General features: G+C 30.2%; 1 protein-coding gene across 4 annotated transcripts in view; it reads right to left on the reverse strand.

Annotated features, from left to right (window-relative positions):
• Window positions 1-2,296: 2,296 nt before the first annotated feature.
• LOC136987593 (gastrula zinc finger protein XlCGF26.1-like) overlaps window positions 2,297-27,628 on the reverse strand; it is a 107,076-nt gene continuing 81,744 nt past the window's right edge. Inside the window, exons 5-7 of one of the 4 annotated variants that reach the window (XM_067285354.1) lie at window positions 22,776-22,825; window positions 10,787-10,913; window positions 2,297-4,479 (exon numbers count right to left, since the gene is read on the reverse strand). In XM_067285354.1, coding sequence (XP_067141455.1) covers window positions 3,869-4,479; window positions 10,787-10,913; window positions 22,776-22,825 — 788 coding nt within the window. In that variant the 3' untranslated portion in view covers window positions 2,297-3,868. Of the gene's footprint in view, window positions 4,510-10,786; window positions 10,914-22,775; window positions 22,826-27,628 lie in introns of all 4 variants that reach the window. The other 3 variants (XM_067285353.1, XM_067285355.1, XM_067285357.1) reach the window with 3 other exon arrangements.

Consider the following 27,628-nt stretch of genomic DNA (forward strand, 5'->3'; position numbering starts at 1 on the left):
TTGTACCTTGACGTCTCATTCATTAAATTTGGTTGTAAATGATGCTGCCAAAGTAACAGTTAATTTTTTAACACTACTAGAATTGTGCACGTTTTTTCTGCATCTCCTTACAGATGGGACATACAAAATCGTAATATCACCGGTTTAACATCGAAATCCGTAAGTAATATAAGATGGGAGAGCGGAATAAACGCGGAATAAATATATCAAATATTTTAATGGATTTTTTAAAACTCCCGTCAACTATACAGAACTATCATAAAAACATGCCTGTAAATTCATATCGGTTGAGCTAAGTTATAAATCTAGTCTAGGGTGGGCAACCTTTTTTATAACTCGGGCCAGAATAAATTTTACGTTTTTTCCGCGGGCCGTAGTAGTCAATTGACGCCTTCTTGTGATTTGTAATTTTTTTAGTCTGCAAATATGAAATAAATAAATAAAAACTTAATTACTACATTTATTTCTCTTATTTTTCCAATTCTTTGTAATTTTCGAAAACGATAACTATTAATTAGTTATTTTTCCAATTTAACAATCTATTAAAGATCTCGCGGGCCGGATAAAAACTTTTCGCGAGCCATAGCTGGCCCGCGGGCCGGGGGTTGCCCGCCATTGATCTAGTCTACTCACGATTCACATAATCGGGCGAGGGCGGCCGAATATCTAGCAGGCAGGCGGCTAACAGCTCAGAACCGGTCCGGGATATAAAATTAGATGCTTTATGCGTGTGTTGCTTTTACCGGCTAAACCGGGTGAGGTTGGTGCACTGTAAACCGCATGTGCTAATGCCTATATAATCTGGCTGATTAGAAACTGACCCGGTTTCGACACTCCTTCCGCCACCGAATTATTCGAATATACAATAGCAATCTTATCGTTTTTTTTTCACATGTAGTATAGAAATTTGTAAAAGTTACATAATGCAGTTATAATAAAATATTAATTTTAATTAATACAAAGTACAGTACGTACAGTACGTTAAAATATGAAAATTTATATTTTATAAAATACAAGGGAAGGTCATTGGAAGGTGGAATCGGCGCTTCCATCGCTTCCAATGACGGCACGCCACTGATTGCCTGTATATGAGTTTGTCTTTGCAGGGTAACAAAGTGAAGTTTACTGCAAAATCAAAGTTGCGTCTCGTCTGCGTTGTAAATTGCGATTTTACGCTAAAGTGTGTCCAATTTCAGCTAGTTCGCCGCTCTCATAATTTAGCAGAACACTCCTAACTACACCATGTGGGTTCGTCCTTCGCTACTTGTTTTTTAATGTGTAACATAGTTATTTTTTAACGTGTTGTTATTATTATTATTACTATGCTTATTCCTAGCGTTTAAAGCTTATAAAACGAGATTAAAAATTATGACGTAGTTTCCTGTTTAGCGAAAGCGAAGTCTCTTGTGTGTCGTTAAATAAAATTTTTATTTCTTCATATTTATTTTCAGATATTTTCTCCCGTGGTTACATACTCTGTCAACACAAGCGAGTAAGCTTCGGACGTTACTGCGCAAGGATGAAAAAGACAAGTCCCTGATATGAAAATAGGATAGCATAGTTGCAGCGTTTTTCTTTTAATTGTTAATGTTATGGACAATTCCCCCGTGCGCTCATGTTTGTCACATTTTAAATAAAACCATATCTGAAAGTAAATATGAAGGATTAAAAGTTTTGTTTAACGACATAAAGGAGTTAAGTTAAATCTATAAAAACTTCGTTTTCCTTAAACAGGAAAGACGTCACGTTTTTAATATCGTTTTATAAGCTTTAAACGCAAAGATTAAGAATAGAAATAATAATGCTAATAATACGGTATAATAATAAAATAACTACGTTACACATTAAAAATAAAACTAATGTCGCGAAGGACGAACTCGCATGGTGTGGATGGTACCCAAAAGGGACGCGTAAGGAGAAATCATCTGGCACGTCACTTATCGTATGAATGAGAAATAGTATGCGAAATAAATTAACATTATTGACAAATATTATAGTTCCAATGCTTATCAAGCTTAATTCAATTTCTTATTTTTTCTGTATATTAACAACAATTATTTCTAATTTTTCAATTACTATAGTATAGAGAAACAATCTTATTTCATAAAATTATGCTAATTCCTTTAATTATACATGTTTGCTAGAACGATCTATTCCGGCTGTAGGTTTTCGGCATATGCAGATGAACTGATCAGATAATTTTACTTTATTTCATAAAAAGAAAGCCAAGTTAATCAACGTTCTAATTTGATTAAAGAAAATTATAAATATGTGTAAAATTAGTCAAAATAATTCCTTCTTCACCAAAATGCACATGTTTTATTTCCTTTGTTTTTGATACATATATCTACTGTTATACAATTAAATCAATTGCTAGTACAAACCACAATTGAACTAATATATATATTTCTCGAACAATATAATGTTGTACTTTAAAATATTTCAATACTTCTGAACAGTTGTAGTTACCTGAATTTGATAATTGTACAGTCATTGTAAATAATATCACATTGTTGTAGGACGCCAGAGTATTTTGACAAATGTGCAGAATGAGTTTTAAAATTCCTGAATAAAACACTTTTACAAAACAAAAATACTATTATAAAACCACATCGCACTAGAAAACTACGCAGACAATATAATAACCTTCTTTTTTGTCTGTATACTTTTCTAAAATGTTTTCATTTTGGCATATTTGTTTATCAAAATGATGTGGAATTTTTTGCAACAAAACAAGTACAATAAATTGAATGCTGTCCTTTAATTACACTAGGAACTAATATTACCTCTTGATCAATAAATTTCCAATAAAATATACTTAATATCGATATTAATTAATAATTATATATAATGTTAAAATAAAGTAATCATATTTCAACCTGGAAAATATAGTAAATATTTCGTTTTAAAATAAAAAGCTTACAAAACAATTTCATTCTATGATCTATTCTACTGAAGTTACAATCACTAGAAACAATTCTATTTAATTCACCATCAGCCCCACATCAACTACTGCCTACTGTCACTCTACTCTATAGCAATTTTGTTTTCTTATCACTAATGGACAGAAATGTTTCACAGATCAAAACAATTATACAGAAGTTACATATGATCACAACAGATATATATACTGTAATATATATATATATATATATTTATTTATTTATTTTATTTATATTCATTTATTTATTTATATATATTTATTTATATTTTTATTTATTTATATAATGTTTATAAAAAAAATTAATCCAACAAGCACCAGAAGTTATGTAGCATATAACAATTCACATTAACAGTGATAGCAACTGCTTCTGGCAGTTTATAGGAGATTCTATTGGCCAGAGTAGATTTATAATGTGATCAATTGCACCATTAAATACTCAGGCATGTCAGAAGTATGTCGTTCATACAACTAGAGCTGCCTCTGACCTACGTCGTCGGCAGACAACAACAATATAGTAGTATTTAAGGCTAAATATACGACACAGCTATTTTTTCCTTTTTATCTATAATTCCGTATAATTAGCGTCATTTATGGAAACATGGACAGAAATAGCAAGAAGTTACTGCATACATCGGCATTTAAAAGATAGGATGCGGTTCTATTTCTTTGGGCCGTTTCTCAATTCTTCTGCATAGAAACAGTTTTTAATTGCTGCAATCAGATATTATATTGATTAACTTTTTGTAAATATTACAAAAAGTTACAATCGCAATTGAAAAATATTCAATCAGATTTACTTACCAATAAAATATTACTATATAGCTATTAAAAACAGCATTAAAATTATATAGCATGAAATTAAAAATTTTAGCTTTTATGAAATAACAATCTAAACCAATGTAGAAAGCAAATAAGATACCCGTATCATTTTTTTTCTTTTTGCAAAATACGAAGCTGATCTTGCAAGTTGGTCGGAAAAAGAATAGGTTTATCACAAATCTTATGTTTGTGATTTAAATCCTGAGTGTGAGTATTAACCACGTGGTTTTGGAAACTTCCACTCTCCGAAAAAGAGAGTTCACAATAAGGACATTTATAAACTTTTTGACTATTGTGAACTTCTTCGTGTTTATAAAGCTCCCTGATATTTGCAAACGATTTACCGCATTGCGGACACACAAAATTGTCTTTAACGTGCTGCTGGAGTATGTGAGCGTTTAAACTGTTCGGATCTTTGAAATTTTTCCCACAGATACCGCATGTATGAGGGCAATCTGTACTGTGAAACTCCATGTGATGCTTCAATGTGGCAGAATTAGTAAATATTTTTCCACATAGTAAACAGGTTTGTGGTTTCTCTTCGATATGAGTTTCCATGTGACTACTTAGATTACTTGAACTGGTAGTGACGTAGGAACAAAAATGGCATTTATACTTCTTTTCCTTTGTTTCGTTCCAGTGATTGCGGCTGTGATGAGTTAGGGCAGACGGAGTCGTAAATACTCGATCACATTTGTCACAAGAATATGTTTTCTCTGCTAAAATAAAACTTTCTTCATTTTATGCTTTTACGGCTGATCAAAAATGAAATCAATAGTGTCTGAATTTCAGCATTTCATTTTTTAAATATTTCAAATATAGATTCAGGAAGACTTAAAAATCATGCTGTAATCAATTAACAAAATCAGAAAATATAAGTGTATTGCAAGATAATTTTACAAAATTTTTCATAATTTTAGATTACGAAATATTTAGCAGACATTTATTTGAGAACTGTATATTTAATACTGATTTATATCTTTTGGGGAAAAAAAAAAAAAACAAATACACAAACTTTAAATATATACAACTAATAGTAATCTTAATATAATGTTAGCTTTAAATTTTGTTGTATCTGGTAGATAGCTTGGTAAGCATTATGCTTACGATTTAGAATAAATAATCCAAGATCGTCTACCAAATTAAATTTGGTCTGGTTATCAGAATACTGGGAAGACTGTTGAAAAATCTGCAGTTCAATAGTCACTGAACAGCTATATTTTGCAATATTTAATTTGGAAATTTTGATTTACATTTGATAGATGGGTATTTCCCACACGAGGGCGGTTTTTTCAAATTCCGATGCTCCATAAAACAAAGACAAGTGTAAATAACAAAGTGAGTTCATTACCAAACGTTAGGTACAAACATGGTTACTTTTGGACCTTACTTTTGGTAATAAATTCATTCCGTCATTTACACTTGTCTTTGTTTTATGGACCATCGGAGCTTGAAAAAAACAGCCTACATATAATTTGAATTAACAAAATTCTACTTCAAAATTAAAAATTATTATTATGTAAATAATACGAATTAACTTTAATTTTGAAAGTCTAAACTTACAAAAATAATTGATTAAATTATCTTGCAATGCATTATATTATATTTATAATCTACTGTACTAAAAATAATAGTTACTGAATCAAGTGCATTTCAACCTTAGAATACTAATCAACTATTTAACAATTGGAATTAACTAACTCTCTTTTTAGTTAAATATAGGTTAGAGGACTTTAGCTGGATTTCTTTTAAGATTTTTAGAGGTTTCATATTTGCAAGAATAAATTATATTCATATTGTGTGTAATTTATTTGTTTCAGAAAGCTAAAAAAAGGTATAAAATAAAAAAATTTCCCAGAAAACAAAATTCTTTTGCATTATATATTTTAGAAATGTATGATTTCTAAAATATAGCAATGACTATAAACATTTCAAAATCATAGTATTATTTCTGAAACTGGTATTCTAAAGTTAAACAAAACTTGATTTGAATTGCAATATTCCTAGGAATGTAAATATTTTTTATTGTTGTCAATATTTTACACATGTACAAAATATATACCTAAAGTAAATAAATATTTAGTGACAATTTATACAATGGACCTTTGCTTTACATTTTGTTCAGCATATGATCAAATGACTACATGACAATCTTCCTCCTTCCTTTCTCCTCTTCTCTCTCCATCCTCTATTTAACAAAAGACAATGGCCATACACAAAGTGTTTAGCAGGCAGAAGACTGCTAAACATTTTGTATATGGCCATTGTAATAAAATAAAGTAAGTGTATTGTATATTTACTTTACAATGAGATGAAACTGCTATCAGTTGAATCACTTAGATGAGCATGACAAATCAACCAACTAGTGATGAAAACAAAATCATTTGGTTAACTTACATTTATCAAAATGTTTAAAATGATTAAAAAAAAGATAAACAGTCACCTTTAAGAAAAAAAATAAGGAAAAAGTTATCACATTTTAATATCTAATTTGTATATTATATGATATTAATATTTCCATTACAAAAATCGTCTTTTGGAAAATATTGCTTACTTCTATAATGAACATTTCAACTTTTGATGATTTGTTTCAAGATCTCAGAAAATAATGTATTTTATTTCATTTTTATATTTTCATGGTATAATAAAGTTTCTTGAACAGGTAATCATAAAGCAAAGTCTATTGTATAATAATGAAATCACAATTTAATCATAATCCTCAGACTAATTATTACATTAAATTGTCTAAGTGAATTTATATTTTCCTAAGGACAATTTAAATTATATAAACATTGCAATTATCAAAAATATTTAAAATCAAACAATTATTTACATATACATAATTACATAATTTTTCTATTACGTTTTTAGAAATTCTTATATTATAATACAATTAGTAATAGAGAATATTACAGAGAATTCAGTAAGTTACTTGTGTTTAATAAACTAGTTAAATGGTAAATATTGTAAAAACATTAAATATTTTGACTGCAGAAGAAATACATTTAGATACAAAACATTTGATCATGTGCAAAATATATCAAATAAATGTATCAAGCAATTTCTACAGATATTTATTTATTTAATGTAAGGTAATGGCAATATACAAAGTGTTTAGCAGTCTTCTGCCTGCTAAACACTTTGTGTATGGCCATTGTCTTTTGTTAAATAGAGGATGGAGAGGGAAAAGGAAGGAGGAGGGTGAGAAGATAGCAAAATTTCTACAGATAAAAGCTTTTCGACTGTAATAATAATTTTAACCTCGTGCTATTATATTTTGAAAATTTAATAGTCTAGCAATAAATATAGATCAACTCTTATCTGGACAATATTCATTGAGAAACTTTTCTACATTCAAAATACTTAATTGTTGAATCATCAGTTTTTTGCAACTCTCTACATTAATATACTCTTATTTATATCATTGTTTTAAATATATTTTTATCAATAATTATCTTACAAAATTTTAAATATTAAGACAATTTGTGTTTTTATTTAGTTGATTTTTTTCTCCTATTAATTTATGAAATAATTTTGTTTTATTTATTTTTGAATGGTGTTAAAAAAATCTTTAGTTTGATATAAAACCATTTAACTTAACATAAATTGCTGAAATCAAGCTAATATTAATTTTAAAATTGCCTTTTTTTTCATTAATTTTTACTGTCTAATGATTACTACACAACTTTTATGTTCATAAAATATAATTAAAAAATTATTTCCATTTAAAAACATCTTTATTCTATATCTAGTGATTATAATTAAAGTACCCTATTCAATACTGTCTACAGGTATTTAGTAGTCCAAATGCAACCAAATTTGTTATAGTGTCATTTTGGGACATGCAGAAGGCATTTCCATAAAAAGATATTAGTTCATAGCTCACTACTTTTGTACTTTTGATATTGTAAGCAATGAAAAAGCAGTTTGCTTAAATACATATTTTAGCAAAGATCAACTGTTGAATGTCATTCTTTCTTCAGAAATTTCATCATCATAAGAATGTATGCCAAGGACTCTACAAGCTCTCAGAAGAATGATCACTCAATCCAAAGAAACTCAACTCAGTCAAGAGCTCAAAGTTATCACTTCACAAGTCATTGAAGATGTCACCACAGATGCTGAACAGTCAATGAATAATGTTACAAGCTCCAGTACTGAAAGTGAAACAGTCAAGTGATCTTATGGCCCAATGTGAAAGGTACCAAGAAAGTTAATGAATTGTTATTGGTATAAGATCGGCCATAACCAGCAGTTGCTTGCTACCAACAGGAAAACATGGTTGAATTTTGCATTGACCTTTCTTACCAGTAGTGTTGCCACCAGGCCAGTTTGCACCCAGACAAGCCAGTTTTTAAATTCATGGTCCAGATTAATTATTAATTTGTCTGGTTTTCATAGAAATTGTGAAATTATGATGAAACAAATTTATAAAAAGACTAGCATCCCCCGTCGCAACCTTGCCTGCTTTTATATACATATAGAACTTCAAAAATTTGAATTAATTGTTCATTAATTATTTTTGGATGATCAATGTGTAGTATTGCAGAAGAATATTGCAAAATATAAGAAAATAAAATCATAAAACTTCTGAATAAATTATATTTCAAGTTTTGTCACCTGTTGGTATCAAAATTATTTGATTGTTATGATTTCCAGTTCTGGAAAGCCTTACATACAATTGGCAATGGGAGTCCTCGAGCTGGGTTACATCGAAACTTGGCAAAACACTGTAAGAAACTTTTGTAATATTAAATGGTTTTAAGATGGAAAACCTGCCTCAGTGAGATTTTCCACTCTCAGTATTGACCGCTCGATTGTTGTGACATTTTTCCACCCAATCGGCTACCCTCACAGTTTGGTAGGAATCATTGGGATTCTAAGAATAAATGCAATTTCCCCAGTCACTGGTCCAGTGAAAATTATAGCTTCAATGATATTGTCATGCATAGCTGTAATTTGTAACCTGGTACCATTACAGAGATTGGAAGGTTAAACATTATGTAACAACATAACTGGAGAACCAATTTTTAAATTTAATTTAATTTATGTGGTGGGAATGCAGATGGGCTAAGACCATTAAGAAACTCTTGTGGATAATGGACTGCTTAAAACTGTATCAATTAATAGATAATCTCGGCTGTTATCATTGAGTTTTTCAAGAATAATGTTATTTATTTCTTCTGCCATTATATTTCTAGGTGAAATTATGGCCCTTTCACTCAACCAAAGATATGGTTTATTCAATAAATCTGAAATATCGGGATAAATTTCAGAAATCAAATCACTGACTGTTCCATCACCAATTTTCAGTAACTGTTTCGGAAATGAAGGGTCACCTCCCACAAGATGAGCTCTCATGTTCGTATGCAAATAGTTTTTCGATACTGTTCCAAATACATGAAGACTTTAAGCATGCTTTTATTGTATCAGCTCGCGTACCTTCTAGAATCATAAGTAAAGTCTGCCTAAAATCTCCGGCAAAAACAAAGGTTATACCACCCATTAGTTTATCATTTGATCTAAGATCTTGTAAAGATCAATCAACAGCTTCAATGTGACAAATGTAATAGTAAACTTCAATAATAGACTTTTCTTATAGACAGAAAGTACTAATTCATGTGTCGCCATCTAGTGAAGAGAGAGACAAATAGACAGACAAAAATCCATTGCAGTTTTATTTAATTAATAAAAAATCTGACGGTTTGATTAGTGGTAAACATTCTGGGAATCATAAAGATGCTACAGTTAAAATTTGGTAACAATTGGTTCAGTAGTTTTTTATAATAATAATCGTGGCTACTGTACCATTAAAAATTATTTCTTTATTTTGTACAAACAAAATAAATATATTGAAAAATATAAAAACAAAAAAAATTATACTTTAGAAGTTAATCTAGTATCAAAAACGTTCGATTCAGCACGACACGGTCCGAGTGGAAAGCTTTTGGTTAACCGCTGTTACTGTATTTTGCAAATATTACGTTTGTTCCAACACAACTCCCTAACTGGTTTAAAACTGGCATGCACATTGTTTAGTTCTTGGCTGTAAAATGATATTGTGCATGCCTCATATGGTTTCCTACAATGTGCATGCCTCAGTATAACATCCTAGTTTTAAAATGTTTGGGTCAGCAATTTTGAAAAGGTGGCAACACTGCTTACCAGAATGGAAGTGGACGTGCCATGGTACAAAGATGCTGTGGAGCAACAAAGCAAACTTTCATCTTGACAAACGACCATATTTTGTCATCAGTGAACAACCATAATTTTCACATTTAGGCTACAGAAAACCATCATCTTATTCAGCAGATTTCACTAGGTTAGCCTGAAGTCAATCTGGTGTGGATTCACAGTCACATTTATTCTTGGACTGTTTTTATTCAAAGAAGCTAGTTTCAAAGAGGCCCATGACATGCTCTGTAATGATCCAGACATACAGATGCTCAACATTTGTCACACTTCAACTACAACAATGCCTTAAATCAGTTACTTTCATACAAGATGGTACTGTACAGTACATAGCTGCTTTGGCAGCAACATTTCACTAGTAATAGTTATTTGTTAGTCATTGTTTTCTACTGCCTGGCTACCTCATTCACCAGATCTTAATCCATGTAATTTTTGGTTACGAGAACATTTAAAGTGTGGTTTTTTGCTTGCAGTACAAAAACTGCCATTATAGAAACTTTCAATATTAATTTTTTTTTTTTTTACAAAAATGACTTCTGCATATACTAAAACATCCCCATTCCAGATTTGCTTGAATTTAGACTGTGACATCTCTCTCTACACAATATTGAATAAAAGTACTTTAATTACCATCTATTGTGTGTGATAATTAAAAACTATTTCAGAGAATTACTATACTATATATAAGTAATGAAATGTATTTCAGTAATGAGTAGTTTCTTGTTTTAATTAATCATTATTCATTAAAAAATTCACAAATTATTACAACTATTATTAAACAATAAACTATTTCTAAAATATAACATTAATATAATGAGAGAAAATATTTACCTGAATTCTGTTCTTTAATCTCTGAAAGTTTCAACAAATATTGCTGTAAATTATTGGCATTACTAAATAGACTTAACATTTGTTCACTGAGATCAAGATTCTGTTGCTCTGCTGATACAACTGGTTTCTATTAAAACAAGAATTAAAATATTAAAACTCTGTCTTTTGTAAATTGAATGAGTACAATAATTGAAATAATTTTAAATTAACAAAATAAATTTTTCAACATTACATGAAATAAAGTAATTAAATATTTTTGTTTTCGATGAATGATGAAAGTTCTTAATGTTGTTATCCAAGAGAAAATTTTTGTGTCTCATATAGAAATATATATATTTATAAATGAAAAGCATGTAAAACTAAACTGAAAATTTATTATTTTGGTAGTTTAAGATTGCATGAAATTGTTCCACAAGAGAAACAATTTTTAGAAATTTTTACTTAAAGGAGTATTGGAAAAAGTTTTCACACAACAACAATAATAATAAAAGGATCACATGCAAAATAATAGAAATTAATATTTTGTTGGCCCTCCACTTAATCTTATTACATCTTTTATGTATCTTGGCACTTTCAAAATTAATTCTTTGAAAGTTTCTGAAGTTATCTTACTTCAGCTATTTTTAATGGCTTCTTTAAGTTCATTTTTATTAATTGGTGCCCTTTCATCAACTAGCATTTTTAACTTTGCCCATAAATTTTCAATAGAGTTTAAATCTGGGTTATTTGCATAGTTGCTGGGTTATTAAGCTTTAGAAATTCTTTATTTCATTCAGCTTGATGGAAAGTGGCATTATCATCCTGAAAAACACCAGCAGCATCACCAAAGTAATCTTTGATTGTTGGAATCAGAAACAATTCTAAAATTCCCTCATACACTTCTGCTGTTATAGCCTGATTAAGAATATATATATTTCCAGATCCAAATCATTAAACTTGTTGGAAACTCAATGTTCCTATTTAGGCAGTCTTCCTTAAATTTCTCATCTGGGCATCTCCAAATGAATTTTCCTTCATCATCACCATGTCCAATGAATAAATAACTCTCATCTGAAAAAAATAACCTTTTCCTAGTCTTTTATGGTATAATTTTTATGCTGTCTTGACCATTTTAAACAATTGTTCTTTGCTTCTTGGTCAAAAAAGGGTTTTATTTTGGCTTTCAATTAAAAATTTCATGTCATTCAGTCTATTTCTTATTGTTCTATCACAAACATTTATTTTATTTTTCTTCCATCCTGTATCCATTTGTTTGGAAGATATTTTTCAAATTTTTAAACATATTTTTTCAATAGGTGATCTTGAGCCTACTGATTTTTAGGAAAGTCACTTCCTTCATGACCTTTTTGGTCTCCTATTGCCTTTAAACTTTTTTCAAGTGTAGTTTACATCCTAGCATCATACCAACATGCATTGCAACTACTCTTTGGTTTTTCAATCTTGTAGCTTTATAATTTGTTTTCTCACATCATTACCAAATTTGTTGATTGCGGCCATTGTTTAAGCAAAGACAGGGTAAAATATCACTGTTTACTTAGAAAATGATGCAAACATATCTTTTGCAGCTAATGGTTTCTTCGATTGAAATTAGAATGCTCAAATCTGTACATTTAGAACCTGTGTTTGAATACTTTTCCATCTTATGTGTTCAAAAACTTTTTCCAATACTCCTTTACATAAAACTGTTTTCTGGGAAATCGTTTGATTTATTCATTTAATTAATTTCAAATGAGTAACACTCAATAATCCTATGAATAAAATGTATATTTTTGTTTCAAACATTAAATTTTTATTTTCTTGCAAAATGAGCTCAAAGTGATTTTATTTTCTTATATCATGTTCAAATACTTTTTGCCAGGGGTTGTAATTACAATAAGTAAAGTTTTAATAACTATATTTTAACGTGTATATTTTGTGATGTGAAAATTATGATTGCATCAGCTGGCTGATAACAGTATCTTTAATTTGCCTACAATAAATGAATTCTAATACAGAAATTTTTGTTTTGGAAAGAAAATATATCACAATTTACTACATTTAAAAAGAGTATTATTTTTTGAATATAATATGTTCACATAAAAAATCTTTATATGTTTACACTAGGAAATTTTTTTCTATTTTAAATCTAATATAAGGAATATAAAACAGAATTCAAACAAATTACAAAATTTTAAAATAATTAACAAAAAATTCTCAAACAAAATAAATTGTATTAACTAGAAAACAGTTAAAATTCAAAATTAAAATTATGGTTCATGCTTAAAATGTTGCCCATCCTTCTGATTTTTCTCTGCTTATTTAAAAATTGAAGTCCCAAAGATAAACCTAATAAGTGTGAAAGTATTAATTTAGGACAGGCAATTTTTCTCTTCCAGATGCACCTTGATCAGGACGGCCCTCAACCATAGAAGACGAGTCCACGGTGACTTTAATCCGAAATGATCAGCATAAAACAACACGAGAGTTAGCCAACACCTTAAAAATATCATTGGCTAGCCTTGGATACACTCCCCATTATGATGTTTGGGTTCCCATAAGTTAAGAGATGAAATCTTATTGAGTGTGTTTCTGTTTGTGATTCACTTTTAAAACACAATGATGATGATCCATTTTTAAAGCAATTAATAACAGGCAATGAAAAATGGCAAGAGATCTTGGAGTAAGTCAGGTGGTCTGTCAGTGCCACAATCTAAAGCTTGTTTCCATCCCAGAAAAGTAATAATTTCAATTTGGAGGGATTGGAAGAGGGTTGTTTATTACAAGATTTTACCTAACAATCAAACAATTTATTTCGATAAATAAAATGTGCAATGCCATAACATTGTAAATACCATTTTTCTCTTAACACATTTTATTGAAGAATTGAATTCTAACTACAATGTTTTCTGCTATTGTGACAATAGCGATGCTGTAAGTGGCTGTATTTTGAAGTTGAATTTATATGAAGCCATAATGGTTAAAGTGCCAAAGGGCAAGTCATATGACTTTGAGCTTGAAACATTATGGCTTACATTCACATCATTTTGACATTTCAAAGAATTTATAACAAAGTGAGTTTTTACCATTTATTGTAAAATTGAAATAAATTTATTCACTAGAAAAAAATGTTTTACCTCTCCTGAAAAGTTTGTTCTTTGGCATATATATTGGGTGTATAAATATGACTCTGCTCTTTTTTCGGGAAATATGACATTTGTTTGTTTTTAAAATGAAAGAAAAATTTAATCAAAGTATTTTCCATCAGAAGTTACAACATTCACCCATCTGTCAGGCAACAAATGGATTCCATGAAGGAAGAAGTCTGGTTGTTTTGAAGCAATTCAGTTATCAACCCAATTTTGAATATCCTCATAAGATCTGAACTGCTCTCCTGAAAGGTCGCTCTGCATGGATCAAAACAAATAGTAATCTGAAGGAGCAACATCTGGAGAATATGGCGGGTGGGGCAATACATCCCAGTGAAGTTCTTCTAGAGTTTCCTTGACTGATCTTGCAACGTGTGGGTGAACATTGTCATGTTGGAAGACAACCTTGTCATGTCTTTTAGCATATTCTGGACATTTTTGCTTCAATACTTCGTTCAATTTGATTAATTGTTGTTTGTAATGTTCAGCATTGATTGTCTGACTCGGTTGCAACAGTTCATAGTACACAATACCCTTTTGGTCCCACCAGATACACAACATAACTTTATTTCCATGAATATTCTGTTTCAGCATTGATGAACCTGGGTCACCTGGATGCACCCATGCCTTTGGTCATTTAGGATAGTCGAAGTGTATCCATTTTTTGTCTCCAGTAACAATTTGGTGCAAAAAACTTTTTTTTTGTCTTTGGAGCAATAATTCACATATGGTTTTTTGACATTCAATGTCTTTTTCTTTCAGTTTATACAGGACCCAATTTCTATGCTTTTGAATCATTCCCATTGCATGTAGACGTTGGGAAATACATGGTTGAGAAACATTTAAAGCAGCAACCAGTTCTGATTGTGTTTGGCAAGGATTGTTGTCAAGTAATGCTTCCAATTCTTCATCTTGGAATTTTTTTGGTGGTTTTCCATGCTCTTTGTCATATATCCATGTGTATCGAAATCATTATTTTTAAACTGTCGAAACCACTTTTTGCATGTTGTATTGGATGGAGCATGTTCGCCGTAAATTTCCAACAGGAAATGATATGTTTCTGCTGCAGTTTTTTTTGAAATAAAATAACGAAGCAAGACTTTCTGCAAATGCTGTTTTCCTGGCACAAAACTCAACATTTTTAACCAAATAAAAATAATTATTGTTTACATTTTAAACAGATGTCTGGGATTTATTTTTGAAGAATGCTGTAAAACTTTTCAAATAAAAGTGTTGCCAGAATCAGTTGCATGCAAGCAGTACAACACATCTATTAAAAAAGGGCAGAGTCATATTTATACACCCAATAACATCATGGCATTGCACATTTCAAATATTGTCTGGATGAAGTAAAAGCTGCAGTGCTTGAAAAATGTCCAGAACTTGGAACACCATTCCCCATTGATTTGTATCATGATAATGCAAGGCCACACATATCACTGAACATGCACTAAAAACTTCTAGACTTTGACTAAGATGTTTTGAGTTTTGAGTCACACTACGTACTCTCTGGATATTGCTCCCTTAATCATCATCTTTTTCATTCATTGCAAAATAATTTAAATGGTATCAAATATGGTATGGCAATTTCAATCTTTAGAAGATATCAAAAATAACATTGACAATTTCTTCAATCACAAACCCACCCAATTTTATACAGATAGAATGAAATTACGTATCAGATGGCATAAAGTTATTGAACAAAAGGGTGAATATATTGGGGATTAAAAAATTTTATTTCTTCTAAAATAGTGTACAGGTATCCCTCATACAACATATGACACTTCTACAACACTGTTTCACTCTAACATGGTTGGAAAATTGGGAATATCCCCCATAAAACAATTCCAGTTTTGCTCTAACATGATTTTGGAAATCCTCCATACAAAATTTTATAATTTTTAAGTGTAAACTTCGTTATTTCGTATTTTTGTTATTCAAGTAAGCATGCATGTCATCTCAAATTTGCCCATATATTTTAGAGTATTGAAATTTTCAAAGTTTGTTTTTTTTTCTTTGGTCAGGTTTACTTTAATGAAAGCTGATAGAATAAGGAAGAAAAAATTGCTCTAACTTTCCTATCAACCAGATGTCATTCTTATTGCTTTCAGACTTTAGCCCTTAAGACTGTCACTGTAGTTTTCTTTTTATAGATTAAATAAACTTTACTAAACACAAAGATTAAACACTTTTAGGTATGTGTTATTAAACTTTTTAAACTATAGGTATTACTTACCTATAAATGATTACTTTAAAAATAATGAACAAAGTACAGCAGTATCTCAGTACTCAAGCAATTCGGTATTCCAACACAAATTCTGGAAAAAAGCTGCTTGATACTCGACTTAACAAACACGACCCACAAAAACAAATTTTTAATTAATAACATATTTTTATTTTGTCATCCATAAAAAATTTTTATAATAAAAATAAAAAATATGAAAATGTTGCTGATACTTCTGATCAAGATCAACAAAAAAACTGAGATAGTGACAATACTTTGTAAATACCCTTGTTTAACTAAAATTAATATTAATGCATCATACAGTACTTTTAATTGTAATCATTCGTTAATTATTAATTGGAAATAAATTATTGATTGCTTTAATAAACATATTTCTCTTAGTAACAAAAAAAAAATAGTGTACTTTTGCTAACTTCTGGAATGTAACCCTATGTTTTGCATTACTATGTAAAACATAAGGTTACGTATAGCACGAAAAAAGTGCCATGCTATACAAATCATAGTCCTTTGTTTCGTATAGCATGGCACTTTTTTGGAACGTAACTACCACATTATACGAGGGATACCTGTATTTTCTCTCTCTCTAAAAGCTGAACAAACTTTCAGTTCAACCCTATATATTCCTTTTTGAGGCATGATTAAACTTTTCTCACAAACTTTTGAAATTTAGTTAAAACAACTAATGATACAATATTGCAAATTATACATAGTAAGAATATTAGTGTACCATTATTTTAGAAGCCAATTTTTATTTTATCTATAGGAAATGTGTGAAATTAAATAAATATTTTATTCTAGTTACATTCATTTTGTAAAAAGAGTAATGGTCAAAATAAATGTAGCCATGTTGTTAGTAATTAGATTATCAATAAAATATCTTATATAAAATTAAAATACCAATTAAAAATTTATTACTTTTTTAACAGAAATTACTATTAGAAAAAGGGAATTTAGTTATAATAGTATGAAAAAATGTATATTAAATAATTAGTGTGAATAAGATGTACTGAAAAAACATATAATAGAAAAAGAGAAAACATTTTTTTATGAACAGAGTGCAAATGAGTTTGTCTGTTTACAGTAAAATGGAATTTGAACACAGAAAGGTTTAAAAAAATTTTGTGTTCAAAAGATTCTTGTTCTAAGAATGAATTCTGATTTCATACAGTAGCAGGTTACTTTAATGATTCAAATGTTCTTAAATAAAATTAAATAAATTTATCCCAAGTTAAAATATAAACATAATGTGTCTCCAGCAAAGCAGTTTAAATAATGTAAAATGATAAATTTTAAATTCCAGAAATATAATGGAATTTTATTTTATTCTTATAACATTTTCAATACTTGAATTTAAAGGTTACTTTACAATTAAATAAAAATTGTATGTACCAACATTTTATTGCTTCCTAATCTTATTTGTTTGGACAAAGTTAATAGTAAATTATGAAACTAGAGAACAACAACACACACCAAATTATTAACTGTAAGTATTCCAAAATTGTCTTTTGGTCTAAACATAAGAAGAAAAATAATATAAATTTGTTAAAATGAATCATATGGTACTTTCAATATCATTGATATTATCATTCTCAGGCATTTACAATAGAAGAATGGAATATTCTTCATTTTATAATATGAAGTTGATCATCATAAAGTTCATTAACAGTAAAACAAATTTTACTTATATTAAAACAAAAACTATTAAAAAAATAAATAACTAAAAAAAAGCTGGTCTAGAATTTCTTGTTCCAATCTGTAATGGTGGAATCAAATGATGGGCGATGGTATCCTAAAAAATGTTCAATTCCAAAATAAAAAAGATCCAGTAATCAGTTGCTTAACTTTCCTGTCAACATTTAAAATTTTGGTGATGCCATCTGTTATGATATTTTATTAAAAAACTTTTTATATTTTTACTTATTATAAATGACAAAATGTTTAATTTTGAGAATAGAGATGGGTTTTATAAAAAAAATTGTAAATGCTAATAATGAGTAAAATCATCAAGTTTGACCCTACTTGGGATATGACATATAATTCCCCTTTATCTCCCCACCCCTAGACATTTAACTACCAAGATTTAATAGCATCAATCCCTTAATACACAAACCTCCTTGCAAGATTTCACAAAATTTTCACAAAAAGCACGAGTTAAAGTTTGAAATAGAGTGAACAAAATCCTGCCCCATACACAAACAAACATCCATACATACAGAAAACTCCGTTCTTTTATTTCTTGATGTTTCAAGGTCCCAAGTCCAAAAATGTAAAAATCTTGAGTGGAGTAATTTTTTGACTGATCAACATACTTTCCCTCTGTTATATATAAGAGAGCCAGAAAAGTAAAATTGTCTGCTTAACTCCTTACAAGAAAAGAACACAATATTTCAATTGAAAGTATTATCTAAGTTTCTAAAAACATGTACAAATTATGTGAAGTAATATATAGTTTTATTATACTATACAACTTAATATTATATAATTCATAGAATATTTAGTTGTATTGCCAGACATGTACTCAGGCATTTGCAATACTCGTAAATGCCTGAGTGATATTATTAAAAGTACCCATGAAGAAAATGATTTATTTAAACAAATTTATGAAATTCATGTTTATGTTATTTTTCTTATGTTAAAAACTAATACCAATTTTAAATATATATCAGCAAATTATAAAACTGTTTAAAGTAATATATATATATACAGTAGAGCGTCGTTAATTGGAACGTCGGTAATTGAAATGGCCGGAAAGTGGAACGATTTTCAGTCGGACTGTGTCGTGCTGAATCGAATGTTTTTGATACTAAATTTACTTCTAAAGTATAATTTTCATGTTTTTTATATTCTTTAATATATTTATTTTGTTTGTACAAAATGAATAAATAATTTTTAACGATACGATAGCCTCGATGATTATTATAAAAATTTTCGTTAGGCTTAAAATCGACGAAAATTCAACGCGAAGCGACACGCAACGGAAAAAAATTTGAACATCGGACAGGTTAATATATTTTTTCGTACATAATCGGAAATTGGAACAAATCACTACTTGGAACGACCCCAGTCCCCAATTGGTTCCAGTTATCGATGCTCTACTGTATATGCAGTAAAACCTCTCATATGGGACACCTCTTTAAGTGAGACATGTTTCCTTTGCACTGGACGAAGCCCAATCATTTATAACACATCCCTTCCTCTGTATATGGGACATCTCTCTATTCGGCATCTGGGACAGCTCCAGATCATACTAAGTGGGACACAACTCACAAAATACTGGAGAAAACGGGACAAAATACTATACAGTATTAGTAAAAAAATATCATTTTTTAAAATCAAATTTAAAAATTTTTAAATTTCTGGAGATTTATAGTTCTGTGTCTATCTGGAAATTCTGACCAAATAGGTATACAGTACAGTACATTAGAAATGGCTGCTAAACCAAGACATGAGTTCACAGTAAAAAAAAAGAAGGATGCCATAGGCTAGCCAAAAGAGAATCATGCAGGAACATTGCAGCATTGTATCACATTTCAAGTCAAGTGTATCACGCATCAGTAAGAATAAGAAAACAATAATGCATGCATGGGAGGACAATTGCAATCCAAACTGAACACGGGTTACTTGTTGCAAGAATGATAGTCTGGATGAGAAAGTTATAGAATTTTTTCAGTCTGCTGAGCAAGAAACATCCCCATAAGTGTAACCATGCTGCAGGAGATGAAGGGAAGATTGCAGAACATCTTAAATTGGAAGAATTCAAAGCAATCACCAGTTGGTTGCAACGTTTTAAAGAGCAACATAACATTACATTTAAAAATCTTTGTGGGAACTCTGCAGATGCTGACAAAGTTTCTGCAGAGGACTGACGGAAGAAGCTCCCTATCATAACTGAGAGATATGAATCAAAGAATATTTTTAATGCTGACAAAACAGGCTTCTTCTGTCAGAGCTTCCAACAAAATCACTGGTGGAAAAAGGTGACACATGCAAGGCAGGTATAAAATCAAAGGAACATGTTAGTGTATTGTTGGGTGCAGTGCTGAGGGAGAGAAACTGAAGTCTTGTGTGATTGGAAATGTTGCATACCCCCATGCCTTCAGGAATAACAACATAAAAGTGAATCTACCTATGATGTGGATGCATAACCAATGCCACCGTTTGCTGAGTTGGTCCAAGAACTTAATCTCAACATGAAACAAGCTAATTGGAAGATCTTGTTGTTTATTGATAGTGCCACCAGCCATGCTGACATTAAGTTGTCACATGTCTGTCTCCAATTCTTACCACTTAATTTAAAAAGTGAAGTGCAGCCATTATTCAAATGGTCAAATTACAGTACAGGAAGCAATCGATTCAGAAACTTTTTAATGTAACAAAGCAGTGCAAGATAGCTGCTGAATCTGTGAAAGCCATAACTGTCCTTGATGGAATCCATTGGATATAAATTGCCTGGCAAGCTATTCCTACTGAGACAATTAGAAAATTGTTTATTTAAAAAAGGCTTTTTTAAAAAACTGATAAAACCAGTTAAAACAAGATTTTTAATGGAATGGAATGGAATTTTATAAAATTTAATTTAAAAATTCAGTTCTAAAACATAAGACTAATGAAACCTCACATCTTTTTCTTCCAATATCCATATTAAATCAGAGACCAAGATTTTTTTAAAAACACAGTTATTTTATTATTTTTCTTTATAAACAGCAATGAATTTTGGATTAAATTTTACTTAATCCCTCCTCAGGCTTCTGACATAATAATCATTTAACTTGTTTTCCTATGAAGAAAAAGACACAAGGTTTCCTAGTCTTATGTTTTATAATTGAAATTTTTAATTCAATTAAAAAATGTTTTGTGCATATAGGATTCAGACCCACACTTGACCAAGAAATAAAAGAAACAAGTTCACTGGAACAAGAAATTGAGGAGGTGAAAGCTCTGCCAGATGTTTTGGCATCAACAGTAGTCACAGATCCTACAACACTATCATCATTTGATAATATGCTAGAAGTTCAAGATGATAGCAGTGGAGATCTTGAAATCATCTTAAGCAATATTCTGAACATCAACATGAATATTGAAGATTCATCAGAAGATGGTGAAAAAGACGAAATGAAAGAAGAAATTTAATCAGCACCACCAAACCACCAAGATGCACTGCAGTACATCATCCATTTAAAAAGGTATGCATTTGCACACAAAGACGCTCAAATGGTGGAGGTGTTCTATATGAAATCATGTGTTGAAAAAAAATATAACTGAATGTACAGTAAAAGGTCTAAAGCAATCCCTAGTCACCAACTTTTTCCAGTGACTAGTCACCAACTTGATGTGTAATAAAATATAATGTAATGAACAATTATTTATTGTGACATCGTCATAATGCCACGCTGCAACTTTTAATCATATATGTAATTTATTTAATATAAAATATATGCTCTCCACATCAAATAGTAGTGGTTTGTCTCTGCACATCATACTTTTCCTGTTAGCAATGGAGTCATGCCGACCATCTATTAACTGCTTTCAGGAGAAAAAGTTTTGAATTGAAATAATGTGACTTCCAGTTAGCATCGGAAGTTTGTATTTAGTTAATCGGGTGTGTACAAGAGAGTTCGTATATAGTTAGTCGGGGTCTCCTGACCCTATGGTTTCCGTATCTGGTCTCAGATTTCATCTATCTAACTCTGTTCTAGAGATTAACCTACTCCCTGGTATTCCCAACACGTCTCGGTTGCGACCTAATGACCTTGACCTGAGATATCTTGTTTCAGTATCGGAATGTTTTTGAAACTAGATGTTGCTAGTCGTTATAATTTTTCTATTGAAACTAACTTCCGAAATATAATTTTTTTTGTTTTTACATTTATTAATATATTATTTTGTTTGTGTAAAATAAAAAAAAATTTTGAACAATACAATTATTTTTTCAAAAATGTGTAATTTTTGTTAGGCTTAACATCAGCAAAAATTCAACATGGCACGACATGCAACGGACAAAAATTTCAACATGGGATAGGTTAAGGACAGACAAATGGACAGATGACCATGGGAATTTATAGGTCTGCAATTTTTTCAAATTGAACTCAAAAATGTAAAACTTGTTGTGTTACAATACCTCTGTTTCAATCAATAGTTTTTTTCTGCAGTAATATATGACTGAACTTATTAAATATGTGAATTAATCCTCTAGTGAGGTCACCTCACTAATTGGGACACATTTTCTTTGCACCACAAGTGCCCCATTTGAAGAGGTTTTACTGTATATATAAATTACCTATCTACTATATACACAGTACTTCACTAAAAAGATAATGATCAGGTAACTAACTGTAAAACTGATTGAAATTTATTCTTAAAGCATCAGATTGATTTGATGATGATACCACATGAAGGACATAAAATATGAGTTTGGTAATAAAAAAAAATAAATATATGTATATATTTGTTTACTAAATTATTTATTTATTAAATTCAATATATATATATTTATTAAAATCAATCTATATAATTTTATAATTTAAATTTTAATGCCGAGGACTGAATTATACATCATTTTTCCATAAAAAATAAGAAGTAAATTATAAAATCTGTAAAAATCAATCAATGCAATTTTTACCTTATTAAAAAGTTCTTGCATTGTATTGTTCTGTGGCTGAGTATTAGTCACTGGAATGAGAAAATTTGTAAATAGAAATTATACTGAAATTCATATTCTTAATTTAAATTTTGTAAAAATTTTTCAAAATATTGATATATGAAATATTAAAGATTTTGCACATTTAAGAAAGTTAATTAAATAGACTGAAAATAGATAATATGTAAATTTAAAATTTAATGATTTGATTCAATTGTTTCCCCCATTTACAAAATTATATATACACAATAATCTTATTATGAAAATATGATATATGCTGATATTATACAGTGATACAGTGATTAGTTATATTAGCAGTAGTATTGTAAATAATTCAATTTCAGTCTATTATTTCACGAAGTTATTTAGACACAAATGGAACAGATGGTAACATCTCTAAAAAATCATATAAATTCTCATAATTAAATTATTGTATAATATGTCTCTTTCATTCTTCTTCTTCAACCATTTCTCCTCCATGATTCATCCTTTTTGCTTCTATTTTTTTTTTAAATCTCAATATGTAATCAGTTCAAACACTGTTATTTTCTAGAAATTATCACATCCACAAACTCCAAAAATACGAGCCAATCAACAACTTTATTTCACCCAGATGCATTTTGGAAATTATATTATTTCCCTCCTCAGTGGTTTTCTTTAGCTTCTATGAAAGAACCAATTACACATTGAGATTTTTCCTCCACTTTTGAACAAAAATCTTCCTAGAAATTTCACCATCTTTATTTGATTTTCTCATCCATTTTATTCCAGCTATCCCAATAATTTCATCTTTCTGTCTGTTAATTGAGCTCCACTTCTTTTATTATCACAAGGTCAGTCATCTAAATTAATTAAAATGATTAACACAACAGTGTTGCGGCGTTACAAACCCGATTTATTAGCGTAATTAAGATGTACTCACTAGTACTTTCAATAGCTATCAGCCATCACAGATGAAAAAGAAATCAAATACAATTAATTTTCAAACATTCAGGTTTCGAACAGACTTTTCCAAATTATCCAAAGCACGTGAATGGAATACAAAACAAATTGAAATTAAATTGAAATATTTTTGAAAAATTATAGAAGTGCGTAGTAATTGATGTTATATTTTCCAAAAACTTTTAAAAGCAATTAATAAGCCATATATGGTTGTGGTACACATATGAATACAAAATTACAAATTAAATCATTTGAGTAAGGTTACCTACAGTTGCGGGATTTCTAGGTCGGTGTATTGCATGGTGTTACTGCAGACATATAGAGGTTCTCCCATATAAATAACTCTCTTCAATTATTGCACTGCTTAAGTAATTTGGTGTGTACCCAAAACTCTGTTATCAGCTTTGTTCATTTTTCATCCCTCAATCTTACCATATGCTTGACCCATCTTAGGTTTGTGTTTTTTGTATATTAAATAGTATCTTTATGTGAGATCTCAGAATGATATAATTATTAGAATGATGTCTTTTGAATTCACAATAGTCTATCTGCTATATTTTTAAATTTTATTTTATCTAAATCAATTAAAAACTTCAGATAAGGAGGTGTTAAAGAAATTAAAAGAAATATTTTATTTGTGCAAGCGCTTTCAATGTAATTTACGCCGTCCTCAGGCAGTTTGAATAACAAAGAAAATTCAAACAAAATATTTAAAATTTTAAAAACTTAACATTAGCAGTTTTGGAACATAACGTTTTAAGAACAAGTATAAATTTTATAATTAAACATTTTTTGTAAACTCGTAAAACTGACTCGCATGCACCTTAACATATATAAAGGTAAAAACCAATTGAAAGAGAACCATAAATGCATGTTATGTTAAAATATAAATATAAAAATATGTAACATAATTTGAAAACACATGTAAAATACATGTAACGTATATTAAGATACATTTAAAAGGCCAATGCACATGCATCTTACTCTACAATGGAGGTGCAGGAAATGAAAGTAGAGTTATTGTTGATTTTTTAACCATTTGTATAAATTAGTCCAAACTTCGGGTAATTCGAGGGTAGGGGCCATGTGCACCGCTGTGTGGATGGCCTCTTCTAATTTCTTTAATGCCTCCTTATCTGAAGTTTTTAATTGTATTAATACAACTGTTGGCGTGACATCCAAGCTAAGTATTCATCTAAATCTTTTTCTCTTACTTCTAAATCATATTTTTCTTTATTCTCACCATATTATTTGCAATAAATATCAAGTGGTTTGTTAAAACGTCTGTTATATTAACAGTTACTCTCTACTCAAAATTGGATGACTTCTACACAAATTCTCACTACAGTCCTGTCAAAACAGTCCAGCATTTGTCAAAACTAACATCTAACATTTTAGACCTACTCCAAAGGTCATCATCAGAAATTTAGAATACTGGAATGTTCTTTTAGTTTTTGTTTCAAATCAAATGAATTTTTTAATTTTTGCTGTCATGCATATTATGGAAATCCTCAATATGAGCTTATAATGTGATGTCAAAGCATGTTTACCATGAAAATTTCAAGTGCCTCCATATCTCTTATGATATGGAAGCACTTGAAATTTTTAAGGCAAACAGGAAAGGAAGCTGCATTAATAACAAAGAAGAAAAAGTGATCTTGAAAGCACAGAAAAATGCTTTGATACCACATTACAAGAGAAATTATTAATGACACACAATAATTATATAATACACATAATAAGGATAATGTGTCCTTAATAATTTCTGACAGCAAAAATTAAAAAATTCATTTGATTTGAAATGAAAATTAAAAGAACATTCCAATATTCTAAATTCCTGATGATGACCTTTGGAGTAGGTCTAAAATGTTGTGTTAGTTTTGATAAATGCAGGACTGTTTTGGTAGGTTAGCAAGAATTTGCATTGTCTGTTATCTGTTCTGTCTCTTACCAAATTACAAATCTGACTTCAAGTTGTCAGAAAAAATGCCAGCAATGAATTTATTTTTGTGAACATTACAATTATTGAAGTTTTATTATGGGAAGAATTACCACCTTGCTTGTAATGCCAACTTATCTAAGTCATCTTAAAAAATTCCATATGTCATATTTCTTTTAAAATATTTAATCACAATATGAATCATAATTTACATAAAATATTGCACAAAATAAAAAAAATACTACAATTAGTTTTTCTTCCCCTTTTAAAAATTTACTTATTCAGTCCACTTAAAATCAATTAGTTTTGCATCTCCTTTATATGAAATGAATTAGACAAGACAAACATGAAATGAAGTCAATAATAATATATACACCGAAGAGCCATTACATTATGACCACCTGTTTAATACGACGTAAAACCACCTTTCGCCTGCAAAACTGTCAACATGTGGCGTGGCATTGACTCGACAAGGTGTTGGTAGGCAGTCTGAGGTATCTGGTACCAGGCGCTCACCAGCTGGTCCTCCAGTTCCCAAACATTGCAAGGTGGTCGTGTGGCAGCACGAATTAGATTTTCCAGGTGGAACAACAAATTTTCAATTGGATTGATATCAGGTGAATTCAGGGGCAAACACATGATGAAATTCACTGGAATGTTCCTCAAACCACTCTATGACGATTTGGGCCTTATGACATGGTGCATTATCCTGATGATACAGGCTATCATCCACCAGGAACGTTGAAGGGGTGAACTTGATCTGCAATGATGTTCACATAGTGCACAGCTGTCAGGGATTGTTTGATGGGGATGATGAGTCCTAATGTGTCCCATGAAAACAATCGCCCACACCATAATACTGCCTCCACTGGCTGCCATGGTCTACTTTGGAAATCAGCATATCCACGCTTGACTGTCAATGTGATGGACCAGAAAATGTGACTCTTCAGACCAGATGACTTTCTTCCATTCCTCTGGCTCATTGCAGACACTGTTGTTGATGACCTGCTGTAAGTGTGGGAACTCGGCTGTGTATGGGCCTGCATAGCTGCCCATACACAGAAGGGTACACTGCACTGTGTGCTGAGACACATTGTCTTGGTCATCACTGTTGTATCTGCTGGTGATTTGGGCTGCTGTAGCCTTTTGGTCGCGATGAACAATGCGTAATAGTCTCCGCTCCACTCTGGAATCAGTGTGCAATGGACGGCATATAGCTGGCTGTCGACTTCTCATTTCTCCATCCGTACACCACTTTTGGTAAGTACTAACAACAACTGCCTGTGAACAGCCCACCAGTTGTGCTGTTTCTGAGATCAATGTTCCCAGGGGCCTGGCCATAATGATTTGTTCTTTATTGAAGTCTGATAAATCTGCTGCTTTTCCCATGACACAGCCGAAAACTCTACATTCAGAAACACAGTTAATTAACTGGCTATTTATATATGGCAGTATGAGCCATGCAAGCAAAATGTTGTTTTGTCTCCAGGTGATCTCACTACTCTAGATGGGAGGTGGTCATAATGTAATGGCTCTTTGGTGTATATATTATTATATACATACATAATTATTACACACACACACACAAGTGGATTTTTGCCATTGTAACTATGGGAAAAAAACCACCTTGTTTGTGTAGAAGAAAATACTCAAACCATTCTGTTGAAAAGATTTCTATTTTGTTTTCCTGTTCAATTCACCACTGAACACCTTTGACTGCTGAGAAACATTTATTTGCTAATACATTAATATTTTTAGCCTAATGCATAGTCCATCCTCACAAGATTGATATTTGGAACATCAACTTTTGAATATTTGAATGTAAAGAACACAAAAAATAACATATAATATAAAAATTAGAACTAGAATTGTAAATTTTAAATATGAAAATATATCTTAGTAAATACAGTAACTAGGAGTTTCTACAAAATAAGCTTCTTTTTTACAATAAACT

This window comes from Centruroides vittatus, unplaced genomic scaffold (genome assembly GCF_030686945.1).
Source record: "Centruroides vittatus isolate TY-2023 unplaced genomic scaffold, ASM3068694v2 scaffold_2520, whole genome shotgun sequence".
In the NCBI taxonomy this organism is placed as follows: Eukaryota; Metazoa; Arthropoda; class Arachnida; order Scorpiones; family Buthidae; genus Centruroides; species Centruroides vittatus.